General features: G+C 52.5%; 1 protein-coding gene across 1 annotated transcript in view; it reads left to right on the top strand.

Annotated features, from left to right (window-relative positions):
- Slc6a13 (solute carrier family 6 member 13) overlaps positions 1–11,353 on the top strand; it is a 34,954-nt gene extending 23,601 nt beyond the window's left edge. Inside the window, exons 8-15 of the mRNA XM_050163993.1 lie at positions 5,927–6,030; positions 6,872–6,996; positions 7,998–8,110; positions 8,399–8,536; positions 9,108–9,210; positions 9,551–9,651; positions 10,447–10,617; positions 10,920–11,353. Of these exons, the coding sequence (XP_050019950.1) occupies positions 5,927–6,030; positions 6,872–6,996; positions 7,998–8,110; positions 8,399–8,536; positions 9,108–9,210; positions 9,551–9,651; positions 10,447–10,617; positions 10,920–11,042 (978 nt within the window). The 3' untranslated portion in view covers positions 11,043–11,353. The remainder of the gene's footprint in view (positions 1–5,926; positions 6,031–6,871; positions 6,997–7,997; positions 8,111–8,398; positions 8,537–9,107; positions 9,211–9,550; positions 9,652–10,446; positions 10,618–10,919) is intronic.
- The last annotated feature ends 1,264 nt before the right edge of the window (positions 11,354–12,617 follow it).

Raw genomic sequence — 12,617 nt, 5'->3', positions numbered from 1 at the left:
GTGGGACAGAAGTGTACATGCTCCCTTCTGCAGATGTGTGTCCACATGGAGTACCTCAGATGACGGTGGTTAGCATGGCAGGAGTGGGCATGCTCCCTTCTGCAGATGTGGGCCAGCAATTGCTTGTGGTCATACGATGCCTGCCACTGTTCGTTCTTGCTCTACAGCCGCCCAGAGGACTTGGGACCCTGGCAATCATACTTAGGGACTACAAATACCACTCAGCACTGTTACTGGCAAGCTGCCCCCCTCTTGCCACCTCAGCCTGCCACCCTCTGCCCTATGGTGCCCTCTCTCCGGCCAAGTGAGCTGACTCTCTAGTCTCTGCTTCCTGTTCCTCCCACAGCAGCTGGGCTGGTGTCAAATTTCCTGTCAGTTGTCTCTTTTCCTTGGACCTCCCTTTGAGGTGTCCATGCTCTCTCACTCCACTGCCTACAGCTTCTCCGTGTCCGGGGGTTGTGTTGCTTTACAGTGAGGGAGTACAAGGTGGCCCGATTGTGAACGCCTGCTTCTGACAGGTGTCCTCTTGGCAGCCATTTTGAAGGCCGGTCTAGCAGCAAGGATGTCATGGCTGCTACCCAGGGTTACATGCTGCTGGACTCAGAGGGGAGAGTGTGTCTAGGTAGCGATGTTCCTCTCGATTTTGGGGTATTCTGTGTCAACACAAGGACCCCCAGGGGACTTGAGGACAAGTGGTTCCCCACAACTAAAGGACTGTCGGATGGCCTTGCATGGCACAAGCCCAATCTGTGAAGTTGTTGGGAGTTAGAAAGGCGAGGAACAGTCACAGGGCTCCCAAGTCCCCGCTGGTCGGAAGCAATAGTTCTCCTTTGGGCGGAATTGGGGTTGATCCAAAGCTGAGCCCTTCACAAGTCTTCAACTTCGTCTGGGGGAATTACAAGTCTTCTCTAGGTAGCCTGGCTCCCAGCAGCCAGGCCAGCCCCAGCCAGAATCTCCTCACAAAGCAGCCTTTGTCTTGAGTCTTCCTGGGGGTTGTGAGCCTGGCCTTCTCCTCTCACAAACCACAGAGATACGGGCTACTATCAAACGGTCACATGAGGGCACCGGGACTTGGTCAGGCTATGGAACTAAGTTATAAGTCCAGATGCTGTTGAAGCTCCCGGGATTCTGGAGCTTGGCCAGCAAAGCAGTTTCACCACGCAGAAAGGATGACCTTGGGCCCAGGTGTATGCAGTATTTAAGTGGTGTTTCTGTTCCGTGATTTGGAAGCCTTTTGTCCTTCCTTGGAACCAGAGGGTTGTGATGGACAGTGGACAGTAAGCGGGCTGCTCTCCTGCAGCGGTGTCGGCAGGCTAGGTAAAGGCAGGCTTGGAACCAGCTTGCAGAAGGGGCCCTCGGGTTCTAAAACAACAGGTATGCAAACCGGTCTCGCTGAACATAGTGGACAATGAGGACTACTGAGAACCCAAGAACAATGGCAATGGGTTTTTGATCCTACTGCACGTATTGGCTTTGTGGGAGCCTAGGCAGTTTGGATGCTCACCTTACTAGACCTGGATGGAGGTGGGTGGTCCTTGGACTTCCCACAGGGCAGGGAACCCTGATTGCTCTTTGAGTTGACGAGGGAGGGGGACTTGATTGGGAGAGGGGGAGGGAAATGGGAGGTGGTGGCAGGGAAGAGACAGAAATCTTTAATAAATAAATAAATTAATTAATTAAAAAAAAAACAACAACAGGTAGTCTGAAAGACCGAAGGAGCCCGATATTGGTAGCTTTGTCCTAATCAGCCATTTGTAGTCGGCAACTGACATGTCCCTGGCACTATTAAGAGGTTTCCATGTCTTATTTCAGGTAGACCTCAGAGCATATTGAGACAGGTCTAGAAGCCCTTAAGGTTTTGTGGTACTGGACATGACTGCAGGGTGTCACGCGTACCAGGCCAGCTCTCAACTCCAGGGTTTTAAGACTGTCTGTCTCCGCATCTGCAGCTGGAAACAGGTCTGGATGACAACCCTACAGACCCTTCTGGAAAGCAAGGAGGCAAGGTGTCTGCTCACCCTGGCTTCTTCTGCAACTCCCTCACTGCAAACTGTACCGGGCTGCATTCTGTGCCAGGCCCATGCTAGGAGCAGTGTACGGTACATAGTTCCCAGAAGTCATGAGCACGGGCCAGGCAAGCTTCAGCTCCGGGGTTTAATGAAGTTGTATCTGCCTCAGAGAGAAAGGCTTACTGGATCCCGAGCTCCTGCTGCCATCCGTCCAATCCCCAGGCAACTGTAGGCTGCACAGGGAAATGTGCCTGTTCCATGGGCTTTGTGGCTGTGGGCAGGGAGCAGGTTCAAGGGCAGCGGGGTTGTAGTCCCGTGTTGAAGGTAGGTGGTTGTCACCTGTGAGCTGAGTAGAGCCTGCAGGGGGGGACATCCTGCTAGGCCCTAATTGAATGTAGTTGGCACTCCTTGGGGAGTGTGATAATCCCAACCGGTGTTTGTCTGGCACTTGAGAAAGGTACAGAATCCCCGCTAGGTAACACAAAGACTAAAGGCATCTCTCCTGCCATGAGCAGAGGCGGGGAGCCAGGGCAGACTGCTGGGTTCTTCTCTCATTTCCGCCCCTCTGCCAGGCTTGCTGTGAGCTGGCCGGGTTCCTGCCTTTCCCAGGCTCCAGGGCTCCTGCTGAGAACTGGCTCTTAGGAACACAGCACCTGCTTTCCTCACACCACGCGCCTGTCCCTCATCGCCACCTCTTGTTCTACTGAGCTTCAGATGATGAGTAAGGGCAGGGAGTGGGGGGAGTGGGGGCAGATTGTCTGAAGAGCCCTGTGGAAACTGTAAAACCCCTACATGTTGCAATTCTCATGAAGTAGGGTGTTTAACCGTGGATCAAAACTAATTCTTTATTTTGTTTGTTTTTGGTTTTTTTGAGACAGAATTTCTCTGTGTTGCCTTGGCTGTCCTGGAACTCGCTCTATACACCAGTCGGACCTTGAACTCACAAAGTTCCACCTGCCTCTGCCACCCAAGCCCTGGGATTAAAGGCGTGCAACACCACTGCCCACTGAAACTATGTCTTAATTTTGGTGTTGTCTATTGGGGGACAAAACGAGAGCTGCTCACAAGGGCTCATCTCTGGCCAGGCATGAGGCTCAGGGCCTGGCATGGGTGAATTGTTCTAATCACCAAACACATCCCGAGTCAGGTATTGGCCGCATTCTATAGATGGAGATGTGAAAGCTTAGAAATTGAAGACTCATTGAGAAGCAGAAGCTAGTACGTGAGAGGGGTAGGTTTGGTCCTGAGTACTCAATTAAACAGGGATTCACAAAGCCCAGGCTGGCCTGGAACTTGCTTTGTAGCTTGGGATGCCCTTGAATTCTTAATCCTTCTGTCTCTACTTCTCAAATCCTAGCATTACAAGGCATGTGCCATCATGACCATCTGAAAGCTTATAGATTATTTGAGTTCTAAGGACAACTTTTTTTTATTACTTTAGAGTAGAGAATTATTAATATTTATTTATGTATTAGGCATTTTGTATCATTGTTTTATTTGTTATCGGACTAATTTTTTTTATGAGAACAGTACAGTTCAGAGAGGTTAAATCAAGCACCAGTAATAGGTAGAAGTGGGGCTGGAGCCTAGGTTGCTTTGACCATGACTGTTTGACATTTGACCATTGACAGCCATTGCCCTTCTAAGAATAGCAGGCATTTATCCACAAATACGGACTTTGAAGACACCATTCCTGGATCTGCTCTCTTCCTCTCTCCCCCAAAGGCCTCTTTTTGCCCACACTCCACTAAGTATTTTTCATACTTTTTTTTTTCTGGGTCAATCTTCTGGCCCAGCAGGAGACACATCAGAGTTCTGTTCTGAGACCCAGGGGGCATGGAATGATGAGGCAGTGGGTCGCCTGTGGTGGGAAACAGCACAGCTTGCTGTGTGTTCCTGAAGCCTCCCCCACCACCCCATCCTGTTCCATTCCCCTAACCCAGCAGGCTTGATGAGCTGCAGCTGCACAGAGCACGCTCTGCCAAGTTCACAGCCAGAGGCCTTTCGTCAAAGGCCGCATCTGACCCTTGAGCTTTGAACTCTCGCCCTCCTGGGTGGCAGTTTCTCTGTTCTCATTGACCTCTCTCCTGCCATGGCCCATTCTGCACCCCTGTCCCCAACTCCCGCCAGGGGAGGCAAGCAGCCAAGTCATGGTTTCTCTTAAGACTTCTTCCCAAGTCCAAGTTCACAAACATGCATGGTCACAGGATGGGGCCACCACCTGCCTAGGGGCCATCACAGTGTCTCTGTAGGCACACAGGGGGTGTCCTTTTAACACGGGGCCAATGCACTATGAGGCGGGGCAAAAGTTCAAGGCTAGTGAGGCTTTCAGGCTGTACAGCTAAGGCCTGGGTGTCCTATTTGGGAGAAAGCAGCTGACATCATGACAACTGTGCCATGAACTCAGCCCTCTCACCTCCAGCCCAGGGACACCCTCTCTGTCCAGACTCGGTGTTCCGTGCTTCAATGTCCTGCTGGTTAAGTGGCTCCGACCCTATGGGGTCAGGAATGAATAGAACAGAGCAACATGGGAGGTCACTGTGTTCCCTGAGATGATCAGGACACTTTGAGGAGGGGACCTGGACCGTCTTGAAGGAAAAGTCACTAGGGTGGCATCACTACCATGTCCTTGCCGTCCCCTTAGCACCGCCCTCTGCTTGCCAGCAAATGGAGTTTGCACTCCCCCCACTTTTCCCTGTCACAATCTCCCCTCATGGTTATCTGGTGCCTTCCACCCCTGTGCTGTTGTCTGGTGACTTCTAGCCCTTTCCCCAACCTCGACTAAGCTTCCACTGTGGCTGGCTTTGAGGACAGACAACTGCAGACATTCTCCCCTTCTTTGCCATCTCTCTCTTTGGTCCCTATGTCTGTAGTGACAGACCTACCGAAAGAGGAGGGGTAACTGGCCTGCATCTGAGGCCGTTTCTCAAGGACTCTGTCAGTGAGTGATCCTGTAATTCACTGTTGGTATCACCAGGGAGCTTGGGAAAGTTCTGGGTTCTCCTCCAGCCTGCGAGGCTCAGGGTCTCCGTCGTGAATATTGGCTGAGGAGCAGACGTGATTCTAAGTGGTCAGCTAGCTGTCGTTGGGTCCCCTAGACACCCATCGTGGAGAGGAAGATTGGCACTTGAGTAGGAGGAGCAAGTGGGGGGGGTGAGTGTAGAGCAGGGAACCTGAGGGTGAAGGAATTAGGGAGGGGCAGGAAGGGACTAGGGAGCTGTGGGGCGAGCAGGGGCACTGGAGGTTGTTATCTACGGAAGGAAATGAGGGGAGGTAAGAGGGCTATGGCCTCCGGAGCCTACCTCCCGCAACCCTGAAGAATGGCTTAGCCCTGAGACTTGATGGGATATTATTTTAGCTGTTCGATCGAAACCACAACATGCAAGGCTGGGTCAGGCAGCTGAGATAACAGTGACAGCCACACTGAGATTTAGATGGGAATTTTTTTGCTTTCCACTTCATCCTCTGGATGCCCGTGAGCGGAGGACTATTCTCTTCACTTTTAAGACATAAAGGATTGTGGAACAAAGCTACGGGCTTGAAGTGCTTTTGATATTATGGACCCACGGCCCTAGAAATGCCTTCACCACTGGTCACACTGCTGTGAGACTTGAGGTAGGAGGGCACGGGGCAGAACCAAGGGCTTTGTATTCATAGCTGAATTCCTGATACCAAGTTCTAGATCAGGAGCTCGAATCTTCCCCACCATGCCTCTACTAGTCTTCTTTGAATGCCCAACATCTGTTCCATCCTGTGGCATCCCCAAGAAACACTATTTAAGGGCCAAAGATGAAGAGCCAGTATGCGAGTAGCGGGAAGAGGTCTGCCACCACCGCTGGCAGAGCCTGGAGCACGCTCACGTGGGCATGACTCCATGGGCTTCCGAACTGTTCAGCTTCCTCCTTTCCCTCGTGTAGGTGTGGATGGATGCAGGCACCCAGATCTTCTTCTCCTTTGCCATCTGCCTGGGGTGCCTGACAGCCCTGGGCAGCTACAACAAGTACCACAACAACTGCTACAGGTGACTCTCTCATCTCTTGGCATCCCAGGTTAGGATAGACTGACTAGCTCATGCCGTTGGTCCATCTGTATCCTACCCTGGTACCCCAAGCCAAGGAAAAGCCACAGAAGCTGGCAGTAGCTGGGCAAAGGATTGCTTTTCAGAGGGTAGGATAGCTGTGATTGGCCGGAAGACTCTATCAGGCACACATTTTCCCTGGATTAAGAGGCCCACAGGTTCAAGAGCGCTATGCCAGCGAGGATAGTAACTGCTGATATTGCACGATGGTGACCCGGTCTTGGTGACTCTACCTGGCAAATGTGTCTTTACACATTCTCGCTTCACTATCTGGGCCTGCCTCCCAGACAGTCCTTGCTGTATGATCTCTGTCTCATGCTGACCTGGTTCATACTCAAGAGTTTCAGCCAGTCTTAATATTATCTGAAATATTGCCAAAATTTCTATTGTGCATCTCAAGATCAAATTGGGATGTCTAAGAATTCTTTGTTATTTGTTATCTATGTCCGGAGCCCATGGGCTCATATCAGAGTGGCCGTGTCCCCAGATGTAGGAGCAGTGTGTTGGGGAGGAGGTGATGGAGCGGCTGGAATGTTTAGTGTTTTCCTTCCACGTAGTATCATTCTTTCAGGACCACCATGGTTCATCCCACATATGAGTTAGCTAGTCGGGGTGCCCTTGACCAGTCTGAATTCTGCCAGGGAGCCCCACCCTTGGCCTCTGCAGCTGTGGGAGAGGCTGTATTCCCCGGGGTTTCTGTTAGCTCCTGGACAGAAAGCCCAGGCTTCTGGCAGTTCTCTCCTGACCTAACCGGATGCCTCCTTCGGCCACCGGCACCCCACAGGGACTGTATCGCCCTTTGCGTCCTCAACAGCAGCACCAGCTTCGTGGCCGGGTTTGCCATCTTCTCCATCCTGGGCTTCATGTCTCAGGAGCAGGGCGTGCCCATCTCCGAGGTTGCTGAGTCAGGTGAGTGTCCTGGGGAGGTTGAAGACAGGTTCACCCTTGGCAACCAGGATCTGGAGTTAATGCTGAAAAAAGTTCCCGATTTTGGAGCATTTCAAATTTTCAGAGTAAGGAAACCTAACTGAATGGGCCCGTATAAATGTTCCAAAATCAAAAAACAAACAAACAAAAAACCAAAAACCAAAAAAAACCTCTCCCAAACATTTTCGATAAAGAACATTGAAGCACTATATGGCACATGTTATGTAGAGCGTCTGGCTTGTACCATGAGGAGTAAACTATGTTAGGCTGATACCAATACTGCCCTGGCTGTTCTAGGGTGGGAACTGGGTCCAAGGTCACGGGGTACCCTTGGCTTTTCAGAGGAAGCTTCCTATGGCTTAACCAGGCTTTGGCAGGGGAATTAGTTCTTGCCATTTGAATAACTTAAGGGAGCGGTTATTTAACAGTAAATGGGTCGGCGGGCTCTTTTGCTTCTGGGTCACTCATGATGGGGACAGAAAAGTCTTCAGGGTAGCCACAGTGAATTGCAGGTCCGGACCAAATCCAGCCTGAGCGTTTCCTTTACTATGGTTGTCAGCACAGCAAAGCAACCATCCTCCCCTGCTCTGGATCGCAACAGGCCCCTCCCATCTTCCCTTACTTTCCTTCAGGTCAGCTTCACGGATTTGTTTGGCCTGCCAGCCCCTGGATCTCCTTCTTAGCTTGAGACCCTTGGTTTGAGGCAGTAGATCTGGGCATCTAGAGCCCTTGCTAGACCCGAGTTTCTTCATTGCCAGGGTCTCTAGCCTCTCTTCTTGCTGTAATAGAGGGGGTTGTGCCAGGGGCACTGGGGACCAAGTGGATGTTTGGATGGTTTGTGTCAGTACGTGCTAGTGATGACAACTTTGGGGGCAGTTTCTTCCAGCTCTGTTATTCCATGGCCCCATCCTGGGAGGCCCTGGGGTTGCAGAGGCCTGGAGCTGGCTCAGGCTCTGGGCTGTGTTCCTCTGCTCCTGCCGTAGGCCCCGGCCTGGCTTTCATCGCCTACCCTCGAGCTGTGGTGATGTTGCCCTTCTCGCCATTGTGGGCCTGCTGTTTCTTCTTCATGGTTGTTCTCTTGGGACTGGATAGCCAGGTATTAGAGGTGGTCTCTCCGAGTCCGAGGGAGGACTGGGTGTGGAGGGCAATGGTTGAGTTTGCACCCTGTGAGACCTTGAAGAGTTGGGGACTGGGTGGATGTGCAAGGTGGATACCTTTTTAGGGACCTGGAGGAGCTTTCAGGGTGGCGTTACCTCACACTCACAGGGATATCTGCTCCGGGGGCTGGAGCGGGAGGCTGCTGGTTGGAAGGAAGCTGGAGCTGGCTGGTGGGCTTGCTCTGGGAGCTCCCCTTTCCCCTACTTTCTCTTATCCTCTCATTCAGTTTGTGTGCGTAGAAAGCCTGGTGACAGCGCTGGTGGACATGTATCCCAGGGTGTTCCGTCGGAAGAACCGAAGGGAGATCCTCATCCTTATCGTGTCTGTCACCTCCTTTTTCATCGGGCTGATCATGCTCACAGAGGTGAGAGGCTGGATGGGGACCTAACTGGGAGCCAAACGGGAAGGACCACAGGGTTGGCCTCCCGGCTGTGGGAGCACCATCTCCCTCTTTAGCTCCCACAGAATGAGCGGTTGAGGGGTAACTTGGCTCTAGGGTAACAGAACATATGGCGGAATAGATGGGAAATCTAACATTGGAAAAGCTGGCTCTCTGCTGGGATCCCATGCTTCCACAGGGATGAACTCAAAGGGAAGGGAGTACCCTGGGGACGGGTGGCCTCCGTCAGTGTCACAGGCTCAAGGAATCCAGTGATGGCTATTTTTCCTCAAAAGACTAGATACATTGTCTGGAGCTTTCGGGTCTAACCCTGGACAGCCTCAGGGACAAGAATAATAGCTCTCTGATGCTTTTCATCTTCCATCCAAAAACAATGCTAAGAAGCGACCATTGCTTCTGACTTCTGGGGCTTGGGAGCTTAAAGCTCTCTTGTCTTATGCTACTGTTTGTGGGCCTCACTCCCTCTGTTCTACGGGGTACATGGGCCATAGGGGTCTGCCCTTCTGCGTCCTCCCAATGATCGTCTCCCACGCAGGGCGGCATGTACGTGTTTCAACTCTTCGACTACTATGCAGCCAGCGGCATGTGCCTTCTCTTCGTGGCCATCTTTGAATCTTTCTGTGTGGCGTGGGTTTATGGTGAGTGGCTTCTGCCCTGGGCCCAGAGCTTGGCACACTCTTCCACGCCAGCACTCTCCAAGGGAGACAGCTGTTGCTCACACTCACTTTTCCTGTCTGTCACAGCTGTACCGAGAGCACCTAAAGGGTTCACATCCTGTCTTGTCCAAACCCTTTAACTCTTTCCTTTCCCTGATGATGTGTATGCCCACGCATCCTAGCCAGCTGCTTTCTCCCAGCCATGGCTCCAAAGGCAGCCATGGCACTCTGTTTGTCCATGCCCATCCTAGCCTGTTTGGCCCCATCCCGACCCCTCACAGCCTGAAATGCATCTTCTGTCCTTTTTCCTCCCCCCTGACAGGAGCCAGCCGCTTCTATGACAACGTTGAGGATATGATTGGATACAAGCCATGGCCTCTTATCAAATATTGTTGGCTCTTTTTCACCCCAGCTGTGTGCATGGTAACAGAATTCTCACGGGGTAAAGGCAGGGGGCAGGATGGAGGAACATTGTGGTTGCAGCGGAGTGGAGCCCCATGGTTCCCTTGGCCTTGGACACCATCTTAGATTTTTGTTCATCCTCTCACTAGATGAGTTAGGAAGAGGAATCCCTCCTTTCCCTTCACAGAGGGTTCTCCTCACCACAGAGGCATTAATCGAGGTTCAAGGCTGTCAGATGAGCTGACCATTAGCCCACTGTAAGGCTGATGTCCCAGACAGGACTGGAATGCAATGCTAGGTGCTCAGAATCCTGCTCGTGAGCACAGCTGTGTCCCCATAGTGCTCACCATACACATGCAGTCTCAGTGACACACAGGTAAATGTCAGCTCTGTATCGCTGTATAGACAGGTGAGCACTCATACCATCTAGGATGGTTCAGTGAGCTGGGACGTGGCAGTTCCTGGAGCTCTTGTCGTGTGCCCGGCATGAACGAGGAGGGTAGAGGAAGACTGGAGTCCTCATGGCTGGCTCTTGGTGCAGGAAATGGCACAGAGTTAGGTCCTAATTAGAGCCGGCTAAGAGAGGGACCCAAGGGCCTGGCAGTGACGGGATGGACACTGGAAATTACTGCCCAGGAGTGGACTTTGAGTAGAATGTGGGTGGAGTTTGGAGACTGACTGACCTAGATACGCAGCAGCACAGCCTGCTGGGAGAACAAACCCTACCAGGCAGCCATGGAGATGGGACGGGATTGGGGTGCCGATGGCACAGAGCCCCAGCACCAGCCTCTGTATCTTCCATTGTTTTCCCTCCAGGCAACCTTCCTGTTCTCCCTGATCAAATATACACCCCTGACCTACAACAAGAAGTACACATACCCGTGGTGGGGGGATGCCCTGGGGTGGCTTCTCGCTCTGTCCTCCATGATCTGCATTCCTGCCTGGAGCATCTATAAGCTTAGGACTCTCAAGGGCCCACTCAGAGAGGTAGGTGGAAAGCAATGAGGGCTAGAACCTCACTGGATGAGTGGGTCTTGGGTGGCAGGTGGGTGGCTTCCCATGGGAGCTGGTCTATAAAGGGCACCCCCAGCCTGGGGTGGGTGCCAGAGAGAGTCCTTGGGGGCCCTAAGAAAGGGACACAGCATAGCCACAAGACTTTTGTGTCTGTGACTGTGGGGTTGGCAGCTGGAAACAGGTTTACAACAGGGAAGGCAGACAGACATTAGTAACGAGGGACACCGGCAGGCACCCTTCCTCTACCGCTACAACTGTCTCTGCTGTCCTTTCAGAGGCTCCGCCAGCTCACGTGCCCCGCTGAAGACCTTCCCCAGAAGAACCAACCAGAACCTACCGCTCCTGCTACGCCTATGACATCCCTTCTCAGGCTCACAGAACTGGAGTCTACCTGCTAGGGCCAAGACTTTTGACATGCTTGTGAGCCTGGCTATGGACAGCTCTAGGAGCAGAGGGCAGAAGCCCCCCTCGGTGCTGGGGGACACAAGACAAGAGGGGGTATTTAGAAGCCACCTTCTGAACTGGGTACCTCCTGTCTCGACTCCCCTCTTCCAGGGTGGTCCAAACATTGTAACATGTCCACATCGGTAACACACCTTTGAGGCAGCTTGGGAAGCCCAACAAGGGCTGGGGAGGTGAAAGCCCGGCTGGCCGGCTGGCCGCTGGGCCCTCTTTCCTCCGTGCCATTAAATCCGATTTCCTCCCACAACTGCCTGCCAGTATGCCTGATTTCTGCCCTGTGTTTGTGCCTTGCCCCACCCCCCACCTTCACTGTGGAACTGTGGCTCTCGGGTCCTGCTTTCTGCTAACTCTCCGTCCTTACTGAGTTTTTCCTGAATCACACAGCAGATCACACAGCAGGCGTGGCTGCTATGCTGGGACAGGGGAGACAAATGATGGGGCTAGACCCATGTCCTCCATCACACACTCGGATTGAAGAAAACTGCCCCCTCTCTCCGTGCTTTCTCTAAGGTCTCATGTGGTCCAGCGTTGTCCTTCTCTCTACTTCTCACCACCACTCCACCCTATTCGCATCAAGGGGAGATGGAGGGAAGGACAGAGGGGACCAGGCTCTGGTTACAAGATGGAAGAAGACAGACTGCTTACAGCTTTCCCCTGCCCACGTGACCCTTGCTGTGTCCCTACCCTGTTTGCCAACACTGTCAACTGTGTGTACCCATGGACTGAAGCAGGCTGAGAGACTGGCTGCCAGTTGGGCCGTTGCAGACCCAGAAGAATGCAGAGCGGTCTTGCAGAGGAAGCCGTACCCAGACTCTGCCAGCAGAGGGATTCTCTTCCTTCAGACAGCCTCGTTCTCAGCTAGCAAGAGGTTCTGAAACAGGGTACTGTCACTTCCAGATGTGACCACAAGGGGGTGGCACCGTCATGTGCTCAGCCCTGAGTGTCAGCGATGAATCCTTAAGGCTAGGTTTCAAGAGAATCTGGCAGAAGGCAGGCAAAGCTCTAGGATGTTGCCTGCAGGTGAAGCAAGATCGTAGGCGTGCCTTAGCAACCAGCCTCTAAGAGGATGGGGAAGGGCTCCTGATGCTGCTGTGTGCTGCCAACGTAAACTGAACATGTATTTCTCCCCATCTAATGCAAGGTCTACCTGGGTCCTCTGTAGCTCCTTGACGTGGCTAAGTGTCCTGTGACTCTCTGAGCTGTTCAGGCATTCCCGGAGGCTTCTCAGCTTTTGACATGGCAGTTTCAAGGGAAATGTATTGAAGTCTTTTCCAGTTCGAGTTTCTGTCTTGTGTCTGAAAAGTCTGTAGAAATTAGGGACAGTGGTCCTCCTGTGTGGGGACATGTATTCTTTCTTCTAGGTGCCTTGGACACAGGCTTGGTCATAGTCCTGCAGGTTTAATGTGCCCAAACCCAGGATTCTACTGTCCCTATTCTCCATCTACATGACCCTGTTTCTAGATGAGTATAGCACTACGCTGTATTTACCACATGTATGGACAGAACCGGCA

The sequence above is a fragment of the Alexandromys fortis genome, unplaced genomic scaffold, assembly GCF_014885135.2.
Source record: "Alexandromys fortis isolate MF-2015 unplaced genomic scaffold, M_Fortis_MF-2015_v1.1 scaffold_150, whole genome shotgun sequence".
Lineage (NCBI taxonomy): Eukaryota > Metazoa > Chordata > Mammalia > Rodentia > Cricetidae > Alexandromys > Alexandromys fortis.
Note: the sequence above shows the minus strand (reverse complement) of the source record. Positions and strands in the feature narration are given on the sequence as shown.